Source organism: Psittacula echo, assembly GCF_963264785.1.
Source record: "Psittacula echo genome assembly, chromosome: 6".
NCBI classification, from domain to species: Eukaryota; Metazoa; Chordata; class Aves; order Psittaciformes; family Psittacidae; genus Psittacula; species Psittacula echo.
Window position 1 is genome coordinate 16547866 of NC_137743.1, and position 21690 is coordinate 16569555.

The 21690-nt window shown below is 38.4% G+C and overlaps 1 protein-coding gene across 1 annotated transcript in view; it reads left to right on the forward strand.

Annotated features, from left to right (window-relative positions):
• Positions 1-680: 680 nt before the first annotated feature.
• The window catches only part of LOC308222796 (adhesion G protein-coupled receptor A3-like), a gene marked incomplete at both ends in the record, with an annotated part of 288746 nt that continues 267736 nt past the window's right edge, over positions 681-21690 (forward strand). Inside the window, one exon of the mRNA XM_080621161.1 lies at positions 681-904. Within this exon, the coding sequence (XP_080477287.1) occupies positions 681-904 (224 nt within the window). The remainder of the gene's footprint in view (positions 905-21690) is intronic.

Consider the following 21690-nt stretch of genomic DNA (forward strand, 5'->3'; position numbering starts at 1 on the left):
GCTGCTTCGTGTGGAGCTGGCAGGACGACACTGCTGTCTCTTGGTCTACACTGACCTTTGCCCGTAGCCTGAAACTCCTTTCCCATCACCATAGGTGCGAACAGCCCTAAGCACACGCATTTCTCTAGAGCGCTAGGAAAGAGAGCTATTTCCAAAACTAGATTCCCACATATTTTTTCCAGCTCCGATTTTCCAGCCTGTGCTCAGGTTGGTCGCGCCCGCTGCAGCTCGTCCCTGGCGCACCGGTCTGTTTTCCCCCCAGCTACCGGACAACCAACGCGGGCTCAAAGCACCGCGGTTCAGTCAGGTGGCACCCGCGCAAGGAACTCCCCGGCGCTCCCCGTGGGGCACAGGGGCGGCCCCGGGTCCTGGGGGGGGGTGCACCCGTTGAGCGGCTGGCGGAGGGGGCCAGGGCGCGCAGCGGAGTCCGCCCAGCGCCGCGGCTGCACGGGCTGCGGCAGGAAAGGAGCGGTGGCTCCTCCGAGGAGAAGGAGGAGGAGGAAGGGGGGGTCCCTCGGAGCGGAGCCGGCAGCAGCGAGAGGCGGGGCGGGGTTGGGGTGGGCGCAGGAGGCGTGGAGGGGAGCGCGGCTCCCGCGGAGGGGCGCGGAGCTGCTCGGCGCGTGCCATGCGCGGCGCGGAGCGGTGGTGGCGGCAGCTGGCGGGTCCCTGGCTGGCTCAGCATGCGCGGGCTGTGCCGCCGCCTCTTCTGCCTGGTGGCCGCCGTGCTGGGGCTGTGCGGGGCCAGCAGGAACTGCCCCGACCTCATCGTGGACCGCTGCCTCTGCGCCGCCGAGCGCGCCAAGGGGCCCGGGCGCCCGGCCCTCCGCATCAAAGTGGTCTGCAGCGGCGGAGACTTGGTGGAAACTTTGCAGCCGGCAGTGCTGCCCAACCGCACCGTGTCTCTGTGAGTACGGCCCACGAGGCAGTGCGCACCTAGCCCCGGGACGTTCCCGCGGGAGGAGACGGTGTGGGGCGCCCAGGGGAGAGGGCTGCGGGGAGGGATCGGGACCCCACTGTGCGGCAGAAGGAGCAGACAGAACCACTCCGCGCAGATTCTAACCCTGGCCGGGCTTTTAAAAAAATGAGAGTTGGGTGGGATGGTTTATTTATTTATTTATTTATTTATTTTCTTCTTCTGCACAGTTTGGAAACTTGCTGGCGTTTTGGTAGAGCAGGGGAAGCTGGGCTTACCCCAATGTAAATTGCATGCTGCTGTGTGTGGTGGTTTGGGAAATGTCAGTGCTAGCAGAACTGATGGAGCTCGCTGGTGCACCTTTCAGCCGGCGACGGGATGGGCTCAAACTGTCCCGGCAATAAATGTATTATGGTATCGATAATGGCAAACTGCCTTCTGGTGTGCTGTCTGATTCTCGTTTCCCACTTTTCTAAATAACGTTTGGAATTTGATGTCTTCTTTTGGGTTTTTTTTTTTTTTTTTTTTTTTTTTGAACAAGAGTTTGTATACAAACACTTAAAATGACTGAATAGCCAATATTGTTGAGTTGTCTGGTAATTGAAAATGACTCAGTTTGGTATTTTGCCTTTTTTTTTCTATCTCCCCAGGAGACTTGGAAATAGGTTAAGGCTAAACTTGAATAAATGGTGTGCACTGTAAGTAAATTAGTAGAACTTTTTCCAACTGCATCGTCAAGTATAGGTGAAAGTAATGGCCCTGTAATGGACCCAAGCGGTAATAGCTCTGTGACATTTACCCTTTACATCATGCACACATCAACAGATCTTTTGCTGTTGAATTTAGTTCTGTTGACAATTCCTGCTGTGAACATCTCCACTGTTCACTGCATTTTCTTTAAGTCAACACTTTTGGGAGACAAGTGGTAAAGATAGTAATTTATAACATCTGGGGAGCTTGTGCTTGTAAATGTACAGATGTGCTGCGTAGGCTTCAGTTCAGTTTTAGCTATAACTGTTGAGTGACCTGATGCTGGTTAGCTGTGTGCCAATAATTCATTTGGGGAACTTTTGCTTGTTAGTACACAAGATAGAAAAGCTACACTTCCTGCCAAATTTTAATAGGCTGGTTTAGAATAAAATTATGACATCAGCGTAACTTTTGACTTAGGTGATAAGTTCACTGCTACTTCTGTAGTTTATATAACTGACTGTGTAGTTAAGGTTTGTACTCCACCAGAAATAAAAAATGTTAACATCTTGGGCAGGCAGAGACTGTTTTTTCCCCATTGCTTAAGGAGCTGTAGAAGCTCAGCATGTCTGCAAAGGTTTTTCTTCTTAAGCATTGATTTACAGAGTCTTATTTAGACTTTTTTTTTCTTAAGAAACTTTTAACGAGCTAAGCACCAGTAGATGAATCCAGCTGAGCATAAGATCAACAGAAGTATGTATTCAATGTAATGAAAAGAAATTGAATTGGAAACAGAAGTGAGAAAAGATGAACGGGGGAGGTGGTGCATTCGAAGTGGTAGGTGGGAGGATTTGCTCACTTATACATATGATTTAAGGCATCAGTAGTAAACTTGATAGTATCACTCTAAATGTATGCATTTCAGGTAATGTTTGCTCATACTCATTAGAAAGATACTGTGGTTGGTTGGGTTTTTTTTTTAACTTTGATTATAAACAGCCATTGGTCTGAGAGCTGATTAGCTGTCCTTAGCTGATATAAAACATCACAAATCATTGCTTTTTGTTGAGTTTCACATGGATGAGTACAGTACCATGTATCACCTAAATTTATCCCTTCCCTCTTACAGTCTGTTTTTTCAGTTTTTTTCCTTCTCAGTAATGTAAGGCTGAATCTTGAAGATAAAAAGGAAAAAAAATTTAAAATCTGTGTTAGAGACATAATAATTTTCAGTAGCTGGAACATACAGATGACAATTTGATTGAATGTGTCAGAGATTTTCCAGGAGAAACTGTTTCTGAATTAAATCACACTTGTGAGATTTGGCCAGCTGCAGGAAATAGTGATTAAAAGCTCAAACACTAGTGCTCTTACGTTTGTTTTTGTAGCTGTATGGAAGACTTGGGCAAAAGAGAATATTCTAGTAGTCACTGCCTGCTTCCATTCAGTTTTATTGGCCCATAGAGAGAAAGAGAGCTTTAACATATGGAACATAATTTTTTGGATTGCTTTAACAATTAAGGTGAATAAAGGAATTCAGATGCAGTAACACTGTAATGAAACAACGTAACAAACAGTTTGGGAGGTTTTGGGCAGATTAAGTAATCTTCTTATATATATACTTAATATATAGGGATGCTGCTTTCTTAGTGCTTTTTTTCTTTTAGAAGAGAAGATCAAAGCCAAATTCTAATAGCTGTTCTGCAGAGATGATAGAGGAGTTGCCTGTGCTGTGTCTCTTAAGTTATTAAGAGATGAAGCTGTGGATGTGTAACATTTCATTTGCATGCTGGGTAGTGTTGCTTATCAGCAAATTTAAGAAGTTACGATTTGTTAGTTTAATGTTTTGGTTTCTTTTTTCACCTGAGTGACCATGGACCTTGGCTGAGTTTGCCAATTTTGGCTCTTTTGTGGCATATCTGTAGTAAAAGTACTGCTACTGAAAATACTTCTGACACAGTCACACACAGTGACTGCAAACTAGTGTGAAGTCACTGAAGAAATGCTCACCAATTATTTCCAGTTTACGAGGTAGAGAAGTTTTCTTTGGAATCGTATGAACACTGGAGCTTTTCAGTACTGCCTCCCAAAAACATACAATATAAATGCTCCCAATAATAAATAAACATACTAGAAATACAATCAAAATATAAGCTAATAAAGCAGTTATCTCCTCCTCTTTATATTAAAATACCAAAACCCACAAAATCCTGTTTCACTGCCTTTATTTAGCATTTTACTGCTTTGGGAATGAGATTCAAATGCTTGATGTAGACCAAAATAAAAAAATATAACTGTAACTTCATATAGTATTTGCATGTATCCTGTAAAAGGAATCCTAGATCTTATAGATTTGCAACATGTTATTTCTGTGCCTTGTATATTGGATATTGGGGCAGGGTGGAGTAATACTCTTTATTCTTTTTTTCCCCATGAAGAGTACAGCTATTGAATCACTAATTTATGAGATCTGCTCTCCCCACATCACTCCCAGTAGGCATGGGAATGCAGACCCAACGAGGAGGAGACATATCCCTTCAGGATAATACAGTTTTCTCAGTTTAGAACGTATGGCTGAATACTTGGGAATTCTTATATTGAATCAGTATTTAACTTTGTTTTGTTTATTGTTTGGGTTTTTTACCAATCATTTGGGTTTTCAAAGTGTAACTCCAGAGACAAAGATTATTTGCGATTTTCTTTCTCTTCTATGCTAACCCTAATCAGAGGTTGTCTCAAAGTCGTCAGGTACTCTGTTTCTGACTGAGGCCACATGACTCCAGTGGTAATCTGTAGCCATAATACTCATATAGGGGTTTTCATCTTCAAAACACTTTACAAACGGTAAGTAGTCTTCTGAAAGCAGCATTGCCCCGCTTTTCTCTCTGTCCCAAAGTTACTTTTATGTTGCATTCATTTATGTCATGTCTACTGGAACTTATTCAAAGTTATTATATTACTGTATTAGTTTCATGTCCAGTCTTGTCTTTTACACTCCTATATTCAGTTTAGGATATATCGATATGGTTTACTTAATATAAGCATCTTGCTGTAAAAATAGATCAGAAAAAATGTTCTTTGTGTCCCAAAGAACTTAGAGTTTAAGCTAGCCAAAGCAAACAAAGGAAGAATTGAGGAAAGGATGATCAAAAAGTATTATTCAGTAGTTTTATTTCCGCATCTCAAAACTTGCATCTTTTTCTTTATTGATGAGAGATCTCACATAACGCTTTTATTTACAAATTAGCAATGCTGTTAAAGATTAATTCTCGTTATAAAGGTTTGCACAGACATTTTCACTTTGGTCGGCTTCCTGTTTTCACTGAAAGTGGCAGAAAAAAAGAATAAAACCAGGTTTCCTGCTCCATTATTTATGTGTGTATACATATTTATACATGCTTGCTTTCTTTTTTTTTTGAAATGCCAGTTATTGGGAAAGAAACTCCTAACCAAAGCAAACTGGCACAACATACACATGAAACTTGGAAGGCCCTTGTCTGCTTGTCAGTAACAGCAAATATGATGACCACTTCCAAAGCGTGACTCTCTTTGAATTAAACCGACGCATTTGCTGGGATTTTAACACTAGAGGAGAGTCAAAAAATTCTGTTAAGGAAAATAAAACTCTCTTTGCAAGTAATGGCCAAAATACAATAAAGGCTGCTTTAGTAGTTACCAGATTAATTTTTTAAGTTATATGAACCATGCTGAAGTTTCTGTCTTTACTAGTATTATTAAGCTGGAAATGTCATAAGTTAAAACAGTGCCATATATCCCTCTGCTGCTTTTAAGTCCTCAGTGTAACTTTCTTTGAGACAGGTAGTTTGTGCATGACAAAGAGATGATAATTTTAGAAACAGCTAAAATGATTTTACAGTATTGAACCGTTAATTAATTTACTAATTTCATGTAGAAAGCAAGTCCTTTTTTCGTTGCAGATTAGGAAATTTGCAGTATTGTGGTCTTCTACTTGGTTTCATCCAGAGGTAAAAGTAAACTGGTTAGGATAGATAGGAGGATAGTAATACATGTGGGAAGTGAGTGTTATCATCTAAGTGTATGTCTGATATCTATTAAGAAGTTCCAAATTAAGTTGGGGTCTTATAATATGGTATAATTTGTCAGCTGGTTGGCTTTTGCCCTTGTTTGTTTTAAGCAGGAAGATATTTAGCATATGTCACTGGCTCTTTTTTTTTTTTTTTTGTAGATAGGTTTTATGAATATTAGGCCAATCTAATTCCTTATCAGAAGGTATTTGAAACAGAAATTTGGTTCTGAAGTGTAGGTATTTTCATCTGTTGCAGTAGGGGCCAGGGAGAAGGTGATTTATATATGCGGGATTTGCTTTTGTAGGGCGTTGCATGAGTTGCTGCCCCTCAGGACCAAAGTACTGTCAGCTCTTAGAATGGACTGTTCCTTAAAGATTCGAAAATGTAGCTCTTCATTTGGTTTTTTTCTTTCTTTCTTTCCCAGAAGGCACACTGAAACATTTTCTCAAAATACATTTTTCTTTCCTTGTCCTTTTCTAAATATCCTCTTAGCATTATAAGATGTGAGGTGAAGAGGGGGAGTGATGGAGTGGTTGGGAGAGAGGTGAAGGAGGGAAAAGGACTCTCTTAAAACACGTCTGAATAGCCAGGAGGAAAGGGTCTGAAGAATGTTATTAAAATGAAGCTCTAAAGGTTTAATGTTACATTCATTGTCCTTTTTCTCCATTTTCAGAGGTTTAAAGTCACGATCTTATTATTTTTTTTTTTTTTTTGATGTTGTACAAAAACAGGGTTATATTAACCCATGTGACTCTGGAAGCCCATTTATTCTTTCGCCATTGATATAGGCCCCGAAACTTTCTGGTCAGAAATAGGTGGAGTAACACTGCTTTCTTATGCAGAGTTTCTCCTTATTTTGGAACCTCTGTCATCACAAATTTTGCAGCTGTTGAATGTAGTCGTGTTCCAGATAATCCATCCCTACTTTCCTCACTGCCGACTGTTGTCTTGTTTTTATAATACAGAGCTGGCATAAATCTGAAAGTCAAAGGGCAGAGTATCTTTACTGAGGCAAAGGTTCTGCTCTAACAGCCAGGAGGAAACGTACGTTCACATATATGAAGCTTACATACTTCCTTTGTACATATCTGAGGGCCAGAGCTTTGTGCCAACTTGGTTTTTACTCTTAATACTTGTTCATGTTTTCAAGAATCACTGTTTATACAATTTGATTTAGATTTTTGAGGAAAAATTGCATTTCGATTTCTAGGTTTCTTCTCTTTCCATCTTCCTGATAGAATAACAAAACCCTCACAGCAGTAAAAGTGTACAAAACATGAAAAGGTTGGGTATGTGCATCTCTAATCAACTATGATTAATTTCGATCAATTACAAGTTTGCTTTCTAGTTCTAGACTTCCCAAATACAATTTGGCTAAAAACTCTGTATTCTTTCTAATATTAACTTTTCTTCCATCTTCTTTGGCAATTATGTAGTACAGGGAGCACACAGTTCAGGCTTGATTACTATTTTTGTGGCAACATGCTATTCTTCACACTTCTCTTAAAATGAGTTCCAACTGTGTTTTCATGCCTGGGACTGATTTGGGAGTACTCTGAAGGTATGGTTAGTCATATGAAAGCTGTGCTTTTGCAGTTTCTATCATAGTCTTACAGACTTGTTGACAGTTTCTTTTCTGTACTTAGTTGAATATAATCTTATCTGAACAGCAGTATGTCAAATGTATAAACTGTTGTGTCAATAAAATAAGCACACAGTGGTTTCTGGGTATTATGCTCATAGACCTATAAATCTTTGCAAAAACCTGAGTTTTATTCCTAGATCATATACAATTTAGGCTTGCTGATAGCTATGCATAAGTAAGCAAATTCTTTTAAACTTATGTTTTAAGCTTTCCTTTGGTGAGTGGCTTTCTTCTGAAATGGCTATTTATCAAAACTCTTGAAGGTATAAAGGCCTGGCATGCATTTTCAGCATATATACTGTAGGCTTTGTATAACACAAAATGAAGTTTAATGGATTTTCTATGTTATTAAGGTATCATTATGGGTTTTGTGTAACATGAGAAGTCAAGGCCTCCAAATTCCAACTTATGTACATCTATGGTTCTCCTTGTTTATTGAAGAATTACTATGATTTCTTCCTTCTAATATCAATCAAAAGGATGTCTCCCCATAAAATCATTCTCTTTGTGTTATGGAATTGACTGTCCCAGAAAGTGCATGTTTTATAGACAAAAGTAGAAATTGGGAAAGTGAAGGTTTTATGTCTACTGTAACTTGAAAAGAACAAACTACACCATACAATGGAAAATAAAGTGAAAACTAGTAGTAACCAAATCAGGCCTGGAAAATGTGAAGAAAAGCATAGATTTAATGAAAGAATTGTGCACTTAAAATTACTATATATCGGTAGTTCCTTGGCAACAATTTTTTTGATAGGTGCATTAAAAATTAATGTGCATGGTATTGATTTCTTTGAGAGCAGAGGGTGGAAAGAAGAGCATAACCTGTCTGTGAGCAACTTTGTTAATACAGTAGGTTTTACAGAAATTTCAAAAGTATGCTGAAAGGTGAGGGAATGTTCCTTTACTGTAATGAGCTAATAACCTGATGCAGCAGGAAACCTACCAGCATTTAAGAGAAAGGGAGAAAAAAACAGAAAAGGTGCTACCAATTTTGATGAATCTAATTTACCAGCACTCCTAAGTAACGGAATTATTACACTTTTAACGTGTCTTATCAGGGGAGCTTTGCATGCTAAAAAAAATGCTGATTTTTCTTAAGTCTTTCATGGGTCATTCTCTGTGCTTGGACCCATCTGCCATTATTTCTGGAACCTTTTCATTCTGAACTTTCCTTATTACTGTAAGAGTGATGAGGCACTGGAATGGGTTGCCCAGGGAAGTTGTGAATGCTCCATCCCTGGCAGTGTTCAAGTTGGATAGAGCCTTGAGTGACATGATTTAGTATGAGATATCCCTGCCCATGGCGAGGGGGTTGGAACTAGATGATTTTGAGGTCCTTGCCAACCCTAACTATTCTGTGATTCTATGATTATTATTATTGTTGTTGTTGTTATTCCCCCTTTTTTCTTCTCATCTGCATCTTATTTTTGTTCACTGCTTGCATGTATTGCATAATTTACTGTAAATGCATTTCTAAAAAAGGAAAAAACATATCTCCCTGCTCTTGGTCCTTGGCATGCTCCACTTCACTGCCAGCCTCTGCACTTTCACTGCTGCATGCTGCAGCTTCTGCTTTCAGCTCATGGTCTCCACTACTTTTTTAGTGTTGCATGACTCTAAAGTTCTTTTCCTTTTCTAAACCCCTCCATTACGTCTTTCCTCATCACCTTTGATCCTTGACTCATTTTATCCGTCTCTTCTGAACTTACTGAGTGGAACTGAAATGAGTGAGGATATGGGTCCTTAGAGAGATCTGAATTAAGTCCTGGAGTTCAGTGGTGCCTGGAATTGGGGCCAGGCAGATGGAGCTGATTCTATTGCACAACTTACAAACAAGAAAACTGTTTGAAGCTCTAGCTGTGACTCCTTACAGAGTTTATCATTTAAACTGCAGCCAGCGGAGTAGAGAATCTGAATGTGGTTATGTCAGGCAGTAATTTTATATTGACCCAGCAAACATGTTGCTGATAATCAGAGGGAACAGTCACATCCATCAGATTTGTTTTCCATCCCCAGCATTGTGTATTATTCAGACGGGAAGAGGAAAAGCTTAATTTCCAGTTTTCTCTATACCTTTGTGACAACTTTCATGCAATATTGCAACAGTCCTTCCAAAACTGTTTAATGTGTATAATGCAAATAATTATAAAGATGAAATCTTGATGTGTCCTGTTATTCTCATTGCAGTTCTCAGGCCAGAAAACTAAACTAAAACTAAAACTAAACTAAACTTGTAGGCAAGTCTAAGCTTAAGGGACTGCATTCCTTTCTCCTGTGATATAGCTAGTATTCACATTTTAAGTTTATCGTATGCCTCTATCTTAAATTAGATAAAGTTAATGAACTGTTCTCAGTTGTGGCTGTAGATGTTGACAAATCCATTTCAATTTTGCAAAAACCACAGTTTTCCATCCATGATACATATGGGATGCAGGAAACAAAACACAGTCAAAATGCACAAAACAAAGCATTCTCTCCGTTGGAAGAAAACAATACATTATTCACTCGGTAATGAGTGTCATTATAAGGCTTCTGTTTTGGGCATATATTTTATGATTAGACTTATTTAGAGTCCCTGATGGAGTCATACATCATCTCATTTATAGCAAGGTAATCATCTGTAGTGGGAGAATGGTAAAGTTTTGTCATATTATGCTTCAGGTAACTTTTCAAAGTAAGATATCACGATTGTTTAAAGGAATTTGGATTACGTGGTGCTTAGAAAACTAAGTTAAGCTGTGGGAGTTACAATAGATTTTCAGGTAGCTGTTAAACTACTGGTGCATGTAAGAATAATATCTGCAGTTAATTTCTTTATGAGGAGTTTTTCCTCCATTTTTGGTAGCAGTATGCGCTCAGAAAATTAATCTGCTCTTTCTCTTGGCTATATCAGATAGGAGTCTTGGGGAGGGAAGTTCCGTACTTTTTTCTGTTAATGTTAGGAGACTTTGGGTAAGTATGTAAGTCCATTCAGTGTGAGCAGGAAGCGGTCTATAAGGCTGTTTGGTTGGTTGTGGGTTATTTTTGTTTTGTTTTGTTTTTTAATGTCTTTTTCTGGGTTTGTGGGTTTGTTTGTTGTTTTTTTTTTTTTTTTTTCCTGATGGTCGTGTCTTCTTTCCTTTCCTTTCCTTTCCTTTCCTTTCCTTTCCTTTCCTTTCCTTTCCTTTCCTTTCCTTTCCTTTCCTTTCCTTTCCTTTCCTTTCCTTTCCTTTCCTTTCCTTTCCTTTCCTTTCCTTTCCTTTCCTTTCCTTTCCTTTCCTTTCCTTTCCTTTCCTTTCCTTTCCTTTCCTTTCCTTTCCTTTCCTTTCCTTTCCTTTCCTTTCCTTTCCTTTCCTTTCCTTTCCTTAGCGTGCTGATTGATAGAGTTGCATTAAGTTCTTAGCATTTGAGGACCTGTTTTTTGTGGACCCAAAGTATACCAGAGGAAGACCAAACAATGACAACATCTGAGATATGAGCATCAGAAAATGACATGATGTCAATCATAAATGTTTAATATTTGTCAATTTGTATGATTTAATATATGTATGCAATGAATGCTAACTGCTCTTCATGTTAAATGAAAACTTACCTGGCATATTTATGTACTCATTAACCCTCTTGGATCTGTTCCAAATATGCTAGTGCTAATGCCTTTAGTTTAAACCGAAAAAGAAACAAGGAGATTTGTAGAAAAAAGGGAAGTAATTTTTTAAGTTTTCTTTTTCTTTCCCCTTCTATAATAAAAGGATAAATAACAAAATTCCTAACACTTAAAATTTGGAAAAGCTCCCACATTAATGGTAATTTATTGTTGTATCTTTCATAATTCTTTACACTTTCTACACAATTACATATTATAAATAACAGTTTTGAGAGTCAATAGTATAGATTGATGATGCAAAAAATAACTGTAAGAGCTAAATAAATGCAGTAATTTCTAATCTTCTGCATTTAGAGCAAATGAACTTACTGCTTTAAAGTTCTTCATGCTTATTGATTATCATAAACCTGTTTCTAGAAAGTTATTCTTTCTGAAAAAATTCTCAGTTATTTTATGCCTGTATTTAATAACTAGCCCATTAATGACTTGGTCCATAGAATGGTCTTCATAACAATTTTACACAGTTAAACAGTAAATTGCTGGCTAAGATGACCTCTTTATTTGAATAAAAAATACAGCAGCATCGCTAATTGGACAAAATGACTTTAAATGAAAACATCCTCCATTATGTTTTCATATATTTTTCATGTATTTTTCAGGGAGTTGATTGCTTGTATCTCCCTGTAATTACATGCTGTGTAAGTTTTTATTTTCTATAGGTATCTTTGAAGAACTCAGGTCAACTATTTGGTATTGTTATTATGGATACTTTACAAATGGAATACTTAGTTTCCAAGCTGTTTGGTAATGAAGAGGGATTAGATGCCAAGCCCCAGTTTGGAATAGATTAGAACAAATAATTTTTTAATGCTAGCTTTCCAGAGTACTGCTTTAGCTGAGGCAGAGTGATTGTTTTAAACAAAATCCCTCAAGTAATTACTTATTCAATAGCACTGAAATCAAGTTGGGGCTTATTTTTTTTTTTTTTTTCTCTGAAAGTAACTGTCAAAATGGTGGTATTAAGTTATATGTTGAGCCAGTGGTTCCGTAGGATTAGTTAGTCTATAAGACTTTTTGGTTGGCTGTTGTTTCCTTTTTGAAACTGGAATAGCTAATAAAGCTTTGAAAGAATTTGGGCAGCTGGTTTTGCTATCTATTTTTACTTGCTGCTTTGCTGTTTCATATGAACTTTCAGTTACTAGAATTGTTTTGGAATATGTAAAAATATAATACATGGACTTCAAAAATCTTTATGGTTACACAGCTTTTCATTTCCTGCCATCTGGACCATCAATAGAAATATGAGTGGCTGCCCTGGACCAGAGCAAATACCCATAATGCTGCTCAGTACTGTGTCTCCAGTTTAAAGGTGCTTAGAAGCAGGTGCCTAGGATAGAGTGGCAGTGTGATATTTCCCACAAGGATCTCCTGGTCTCCATCCCAACTCAGAGCTGCAGTTCTTGTGTATTTAATTTACCAAAATGGATTGTTTTTCCAGAGCCCAGTCTGCCTCCTCCAGAACCCGTGCCAGCTCCCTGCACTGGGGGCATCCTGTGGCAAGACGTACCACAGCTCAACTACATGCTGGCAAGGGGCTCCCTCCTTTTGATTATTTCTGAGTTTCAAGAGTTCAAAACGCCTTACAGTTTGTTTCAGCCAGAGCTGATGTGGTCATTGAAGACATGAAAATGGACCAGGTTCTGTCATCAATGGGGGAAAACCTGTCTGCAGTTTTTTCTTGTTATCTGTCATTAATCACTGTCAGTAAGCTGAAAGGCAACGAGGTGATGCAATTTCAAGTTATAAAATTAATATATACTACTAACAATATGCTTTCTTGTATGTAATCAACATTGTGTTTAACTTTATGAAAAGAGAGCAATGATAAAACTTCTTTAGATAGCCAACCTAACTCACTCTGTGGGAAATGCATTGGTCTTCTGGGGGGAAAAAATGAAGCTCTACTTCTGCTTTAACATTTTGGTTTGATGAAAAATAAAAGCTTGAAGTCAGCTTTCTCATTGGCTGGCCTAGATTTCTCGTAGCAGATTAATTGATTTTCCTGCTTCTCTCTGTATTCCTGAACCATAAGTACATCTTCAATTTTCCTTGTGTTTTGAGACAAATTTGTACTTCATTTAGTTCCTGGCACTGTGGAAAGGAGAGAGAAAGGTGGTCTCATTGTGAGAAAAAAACCCCAAATTGTTAAATTGCAATAACAGCATGCCAGTGAAAAGAGGTTTTGGAAGAGGTAAATGGCTTTAAAAGGTACAGGCTGCTTGTCAATTGGTCCTTTTTATTTTTTTTTTTTTTTTTTATCTTGTCTGTTAAAAATAATTTTGATCAGTATTGATGCTGGCAGAGTATTTGTTCAGAAAAACTGCAACATGGCTCTGCTGATTGATAGTCACTTTGCTTGAGATAAACTTCAGTTTTGTCTTTCTGTCTATTCTTTAGTTCACAGCTCTAAGCCTTGTAACCTGCTAATAGTAGTTTAGTAGATTTTGGTACTTACTGAGTATGGGTCATCAGTGTATGCATCTGAGACTGGAAGAAAATGGATAAAAGAAATTAAAAGTGGAAAAATTTGCATTTTTAGCTTGAATTTTTTGATGAGGAGGGGAAGGTAAAAATATTGACAATGCTATTTTAAACTGGATTACTCTTTTTAATGCTCCCTCCTTAAGACAGTCTCTCCACATTATCTCTGTGAAACACTGGGACATGCATGAGGCTGATCCTCTCTGAATATCTGTTGCAGGCTGGCCACAAAACCTGTGTTTTTCATCACTGAGTTTAGGGCAGGCACAGGCTGCTGTCCTTTCTCCTTTTATTTGTTACTTTGTTCTGCACCATTTTCCTGATTTCCTGCCATACTATTGATACTGTTGACTGTTTCTTTTTAATATTTTTTCTTTTTGAGTTGGCTTTCTGTTGTTGGTGGGTTTTTTTTTCTTTTTTTATTTTAAACTGTTAGTTATGGGAGCCACTTTCCAGGAACTGACCAGCAGAAAAGTCCTCTCCTTGAGCCTTTAGTAGGAAAGCCTTTGCCACTGTTGACCATTCAGGCTGCCTAATGTCTGCCAGATTGTTCCTGAAAGAGGAGATGATTAAAAATAGAATTATAAGATACCTACACTGCATTGGTACTTCTTACAGTAGGGCAAAATGCTTAAAAGTTCTTTCCATGTATCAATCTATGTGCATGGTTTGAAGGTTTACAGTTGCAGAGGAGATCCTGTCCCATTATCAGAGACAGATCTGCTCTGCCAAGCACTTTCTACGGGTCTGGAGAAATGTGTCCATTGCTGACAGCAAGGCAGAGTCGAAGGCTATTTTGCAGGTGCAGAGGATGTGATGGGTTGCTGGTAGTTACTCCAGCCCAGAATCAGGATGTGGTTGTAGGGAAATGGCTGCTCACATTGAGCTCGCAAGTGTTAGCTTCAAATAGTATTTTTGGTCTGGTTTTGCACTATATTGTAGTAGAAGTTATACTGCAGAAAAAGACATTGATCACTGAAGAAAATGTTTCATTAAGGTTAGTTTGTTAGTGCTTAAAAAAATAATGAATGGGAAGCGGGGGTGAGAGTATGAGTTGTTGTCTTAGGCTTATGAGTACTCCATTAGCTGTCCTAGTCTTTTCTCCCTCTCCTTTATTGTGATTATGAAGAAGATTTCTATAAAATAAAGATAAAATTCAATATTGATGAATGTTAACTGAAAAGGGAATTTTAACTTTATGTATTGGTTGACTTTGAACCAGACACTTGCTACCTGCAGGAGTGGTACTCTGGAGGTGATGCAGCCTGTGAAAATGACACCTCAGCTGCAGTCAACATGGGTAACAGAACACAGCATCCTGTTCCCACTGTGTAAACCCACAGTGGTGCATCTACAGCAAATTATTTTATTGGAGTTTCATAAGAAATAAAAAGTAGCCTAGCAGCAGAGCTTCTTGCTGTGATTTTTATATGCATGTATCTGCTCTTGATCACGGTCAAAGACAGGACGGAGAGCTAAATAGACTGCAGTCTGACCTGCTTCTGATAACTTCTTGCTGTTCAGTATATTTATTCATGATCCAGATGGAAAATATAAAGTTCTCAGAAGGCAGAGTTGGGAGGAATGATTACAGCCTGGGACAGCCCTTTAGGGTAACTGGGATCACTTGGCAAGCTGGACTCAATAGATCAACATTCATTTTAACATGGCCAAGAACGTTGTCATATATCCAGAACAAAGAAAGTAGTTTGCACTTGCACGTTCCTGAAAACAGTTCCAAAATTGTGTCACTGAAAACCAGTTAATTATAGTGGTGCATAATCGGTTAAGCATCTGTTCCTGGTGTGATAGTACTAAAAGTGCACTGATAATACTGACTTGGATCCAAAAACAGGGAATACAAAGCAGAATTAAGGAGTAAATATTACTTTGTTTGCTGCTACTGAGAAAAACATTACTATAAAAAAGACGTTCTAAGTATACTTTAAAATTTCAAGGATGATTTAATAACTAGAAAATACATACTGTATCCTGAAATATGTTCTCATAAATCTCTTTTACTTATTTGAGGTTAAGAGGTTATTTGATCATGTCCCATATGTGTGTACACAGAAGAAATATGTCTGATATCAAAGATAATTTAATTTGGGAAATAATGAGATATGGTCATCGAGAGCTCAAACCAAATGCATTCAGAATAAAAATGCCAGTGGAAATCTAAGTAATTAACCTTTGGAAGACATAGGAACTGTAATGGATACTTCATTCCTTCTTCAGTTAAGACTGAGTATTTTAAAAACTCAACAAGAAGTTGGTGGCTTAACATGGCTTTTATTAGGAGAGGTTCTTTGTGTTATGTAGCATGGTCATCTTGGTCTATTCTGGGCATTAAAATAAATGAACTGGTGTAAATCTACTGCTAGTATGTATTCTAGCATGCTACCAAAACCATAATTTAAATGCTTTTGGGTACGGATGTAGAAATAGCAAGAGGATCTATGCAATGTTTCTTTCCATATGGGAGTCTAGTATAATATTCATAAAAATGTGACTATTATTTTTTTAAATACAGAAGTAGAATCATGGTGGTATCAAAAGAAATTTGTTGATTGTGCTGTAGTACACTGTGTATTTGGAAATACTCAATACTGAATAGTTTCCAAGTGTCTTTTGAATTGACACTGGCAAATGTGTTCACCAGGTGTACTTCATCTGTGAATAGTTCTGCTTTGAATTCTGCCAAATACTCTGACTCTAATTTAACTATTGAGATGTTGAACCCAGTGATTTTAATGGTGTTTATTATTTGATGTTAACCTACTTTAATTTCTTCTTCAAATGAAATCCTCACTCCTTCACCTACAAAATTCTGACAACAAAAAAGTTATTAACAGAAGAAGTTGCAATTTAAAAATAATCAGACTTTGTCTACATGCTACTCTAATCAACTGTATTTCTGTTTTCCCTGTCTGTTGCTGACAGTAGGATTTTTATTGGGTGGTGGGTGTTGGTTAAAGGGATGCTACTAAAACCCAGTATAGCTTTAAGTCAGTGTTTAGCAGTTTTGTTGTAGAGATGAAAGTCGTGAAGAGCTTTGTGATTTGAATGTTACCATTCTTTGGTCTTTAAGTTGCTCATTAAGTTTAATGTTTCAGTAGCTACTGTTTTTAAAGTCTTACCCTGTACCCTCTATTTGAAATTTTTCTATTAAAGTGATTTCTGTAATTTGGCACTGTTCCTTTCCTGTGCAAGGAAGTGCAAACTTTTAGCCATATTAAAAATATTTCCTCTTGGTCTTACTTGATATTTATTTTATAATTTATGCATCAATGAAAGTACTATGTTATAATTCATAAAGACAGGCTAAGCAAGTTAGATGTCTGCTCTTTTCACGTCACTTTCAATCAAGTTAACAACTAGCTGAAGAACCTACAACTACAGCTTGTGTGTGTGAAATTAGTATGTTTTACTTACTGAAATGACAGCTTTGAAAAAACATGTTAATCACTCTGAAGATTCACTGATATGTTCATATGTAATCTAAGATTATTTTGGTATTATTGATGGATAATTTCTTGTGTAACAGGTATAATATATACAATATATTATAGTAAAATTCTAAACCCAAAGGAGTAATTGAAGGTACTAGGGCAAAGGAGAAAACTTCATACTGACAATTCTTTAATCATGAACACTTTCTAGACAGTTAAATTACTGTTGCTTCAGTTTGTAAAGTAAAGGTATTTTGAGGGAGGTTCACAATGCAGCTGGCTTTCAGCTTTCTGCTGTGTAGAACATCTCTGCTAACCATTTGGAATTAAATCAGAATCTGATGCACAGCTGCTGGGGGAAGGATTATTATAAAATTTATAAATTAAAAAAAATATAAAGAATTTTTATTTAAAAATATAAAACCCCCAACAAAACGAGAACACTTATAACCAGCAAGCTCTTTTCTCCTTGGTAACTTAAAACTGCATGACTGGCTTTCCTAGACAATGTGCAAACTATTATTAAAGTATCCAAGAGCAAAGTCCTTTGCCAGAATTCGGTAGCAAGATCTTGAAATGTTTTTATGGCATCCATGCTTCAGGCATTTAAGGAAGCTGCTGTTCCCTTGCTCTGTTCAGAGTTCTTCACTTTGTCTAGTGTCCCCAGCCGCTATCTTGATTACTCTGGTGTTGGTAAAAATGTTTGCTGCCCATTTTTGCAGAAAGGTACCATTTTCACAGGAAAAGCCTTTCTAAGTCACATCAGTTTAATGGCACAGTTAATGAGGTCTGCATGTGACAGTTTTATGGCACAGCATGTATGATCAAAGATGGTTAATCTCATTTAATACAATATGTATTTATGAACCATTTTGATGGACTGTATATCCAAATGTTATTGTCAATGAATCTTGACAACAGCCAAGCTGAGAAAATACAAACTGACAATAGGAGCTGGCATGTGAGTAGCAAGATTTATACTCTGGGGATTTCTAATAAAATAAAAATATATTGAGTGACTTAAACCAAGCTTTTTCTGAATTTAATTCTTCCTAGGACACATCAATTGTACAGTATTTTATTTAGGCATTTAAATTATAGGCCTAGTGAGAGTGATAACTGCAGGCTTTGGGACTCCTGTCAAGAACAGAGAGTGCAGAACATATTCTGTGTTCTTTCAAGGTGAATAAAATCTTATTTTACTTTAATGAATATAGAAAGGGGAAACTTACTCATACCAGTCTGACAGAAATACATCAATAGGTCCTTTAGTGCGAGATGATACCATGGTACTTGATTCATTTTAATAACATGTGTGAGATGAATTCCTAATTTTTATAGGGAGAAATCATTAAAAGTCAAGATCCACTTTTTTAAAATAATGTTCATTGCTTAACTATTTTTGAATATAGTAAGAATAAGAAATGTTTCATGTAGTCTGTGACAAAATGCAATATTACAGGGTTTGTTCTTCTGGTTTGACATCCCTAAACAATCCACAAGTTGACTTAATTTTAGTATTTACCACAATCTGTAGTCTGGCCTAAAGCTAAATTTATGCTGGTTTTATCTGTAATATTTGTTGTTCTGAGTGTGTAGTTGAAAGCAAGTGAAAATTATAATATTTATGATACAAATGATCTGTGGAATCCAAGTTCATGTTTTTGGTAACGCACTCTATCATTTTTGTTCTGGTAAGATACATGTAGAAGTTGTTCATAAAAGACATTCAATATGTAAAAACAGTAAAAAACTCACACAAAACAAATCATGTTACTGAGTCAGACTGATGGTCCTCTAGGCAAATACTGTGTCTGTAAATTCTGTCATTTGAAATGTATGACTTCAGGTTGCAGGATTATTATTTTTGAGAGGATGGGGAGGGGGAAAGAGGAAGCCGTGGTGATGCATAGCTTGCAGGTAAGCACTTAACTCTTAAATATCACACAGATTCAAATGAGTATTGACAATGTAGTGAAATACCATTCTTCAAGTAGATAATGAGTACTCTTCAGTTGCAGAGGGATGGCTTAATGATTCATCTGCACTTCTTTTCAATCCTGTTGCATTTTAACATCTACCTACCATGTTATTACCATTTTCTTACTTTATGGTAATACAAACATGAATGATTATGCTGGATTTCTTGCACATATTGTAAGAGAAACGGCTAATTTATTATTTTTATGCATAAAAAGTCATGGGCAACATGATAAAATGGCAGTAGCTCCAGATGATAAGTAAAAGCATCTGTGCATTGCTTTCCCAGGCCTGACCAAATGAATGATCTGTAGAGCTCATGGCTGAGGTGTGAGAGGGAGGGATTTGAGAGAGGTTGGTTGTCATGGGTTTTCAGTGTTTCCAAGGAATACCTGCCAAGCACAGAAGCTCAGTAATAGCTAAGTAAATTAATTGAGCATCTGCTGGTTTTTAGCTTGTACTTTCATCTGACATCCCTTGGGATGGTTGGCCCTTCATGAACCCATGCTGACTGGGCCTGATCCCTCCATTCTCCCGCACATGCTTTATGATCTCACTTAGGATCATCTGCTCCATGACCTTCCCCAGCACTGAGCTCAGGCTGACAGCCGTGTAGTTTCTGGGTCATCCTTTCTGCCCTTTTTATAGAGAAGCATCGTGCTGGCCAACCTCCAATCCTCTGGGACTGCCCACTAGACCAGGACTGCTGACGGATGAAGAGTGGCTTAGCAAGCTCCTCTGCCAGCTCCTTCAGCACTCCTGGGTGTAACCCATCCAGCCTCATAGACTTGTATACATCTAAGTGGAGTAGCAGGCCACTAACTATTTCTTCCTGAATTATGGCAACTTCAGTCAGCTCCCCATCTCCGCTATCCAACTCTGGGGACTAAGTACCGTGAGGATGGCTGGTATGACTGTTAAAAGACAGAGGCAAAGGCATCATTAAGTACCTCAGCCTTTTCCTCAGTTACTCGGTTTCCCCTAGTATCCAGTAGAGGATGGAGGTTCTTCTTGGCCCTCTAGGAAGTATTTCCTTTCCCTCCTTTCTATGTAAAATATAAAAGCTGTTGTGATGACACTTGAAGGCAAGAAAGTACAGTGCCTTAATCTGCCTGGAAATTTTGCCTGAGATAAAACTAGCTGTTAGCTTGGTATTCCCAGGTACCTGGCAGCTGAGTGGGTGGGGTAGTGGCGAACAGGAACTTGCCAGTCCAGGACATTTGCGCAGGGCTTCAATGTGCGCTGCACCATGGATCCATGGGGTGCAAGAGCTGATGCTGAGGACTGGATGTCCATCCTGGACAGGTTTCATTTCAATTTGGAGTATGAAATGCTGCTGTAGAACTCCATGCTTTGGGGATGAAGAGGAGTGTCTGTATTTAATTTCAGACTAGCTCTAATCTGGTCTCACAGGCTGAGTGCTTCTTGCCTTCTGAAAGGCATTAGATGCATTCCTGGAGCAGGCCTTGAACTTGATTTCACCTGCAAGAAATCCCATCAGTGTACTTGTAGGCTGCTTTGTGCAGCAAGCCAAAGCACAGAAGTGGGGATGAGCAGGATTCCCTTCAAAGCGTGCTTGTGTCCTGAACTCAGACACCAGCATGGGGACACTGTGGCGGTTGCTGAAAGACCAGAAAGGGTAGTTCAGATTTTGATGCAAGACAAAGAAAATTAATTTCCGAAAACTAATTTTCAAACAAGCAGGAGAAAAAAACCCAGCCAACCAAGCAAAACCAACCCAACTCCCCAAAACCCCAAACAAACCACCAAATTCCCCAACTAACTGCATGGAAGAAGTAGCCAAGGGCAGGGGGGTGGTCTGGATTCAACCTCTGCTTATTTCTATTCTGTCTTCCACGGTAGGAAAACCTTTGAGTTCTCGTTGGGGAGCAAATGGACTAGCAGATCTTCAAAGATCTGCCAGCTCACAGCCTTATTACGCATACTTGAGAATTACTTGATATAGTTTTATATTAGTTCAGAAATTTAGAGGGGTTCTGCATTATTTCTGTACACAGACTTCATCAGTGGTGTTTACAGTCTGTGTAGTGTTTTCATGCATCTCTGGCTTATCCTATGACATGGCTGAGCTCATAAAAGTGAACTAATCATATACCTTGGCAAGTGCCTGGGATTAAATTATTCTGGATATTTACTAGGATCAGTTCTGAAATGTTCACTAAAAGTTTTATTGAATATAATATGAGATAGTGGCACTGAGACACATTCAGAAGTCTTAAAAATAATCATAGAATCTTATAATGCTTTGGGTTTGAAAGGATCTTAAGGTCATCTTGTTCCAACCCCCCTGTCATGGGTAGGGACACCTCACCTTAGACCATATCGCCCAAGGCTTTGTCCAGCCTTGAACACCGCCAGGGATGGAGCATTTATCACTTCTTTGGGCAACCTGTTCCAGTGCCTCGTCACCCTCACAGTGAAGAGCTTCTGCCTTATATCTAACCTGAACTTCCCCTGTTTTAGTTTGAACCTATTACCCCTTGTCCTATTGCTACAATACCTGATGAAAAGTACCCTCTCCAGCCTCCTTCAGATACTGGAAGGCTGCTATGAGGTCTCCATGCAGCCTTCTCTTCTCCAGGCTGAACAGCCCCAACTTTTCTCCTGTCTTCATATAGGAGGTGCTCCAGGCCCCTGATCATCCTCATGGCCTTCCTCTGGACTTGCTCTGACAGCTCTATATCCTCCTTATGTTGAGGACACCAGAACTGCACAAGTGAGATCAGTGCATTTTGAAATTATTGAGGTATTTGAAAAGGGAAAGAACTAGTTCTACTTTCAAAATGCTTTCAGTCTTGCAATATTATGATTTC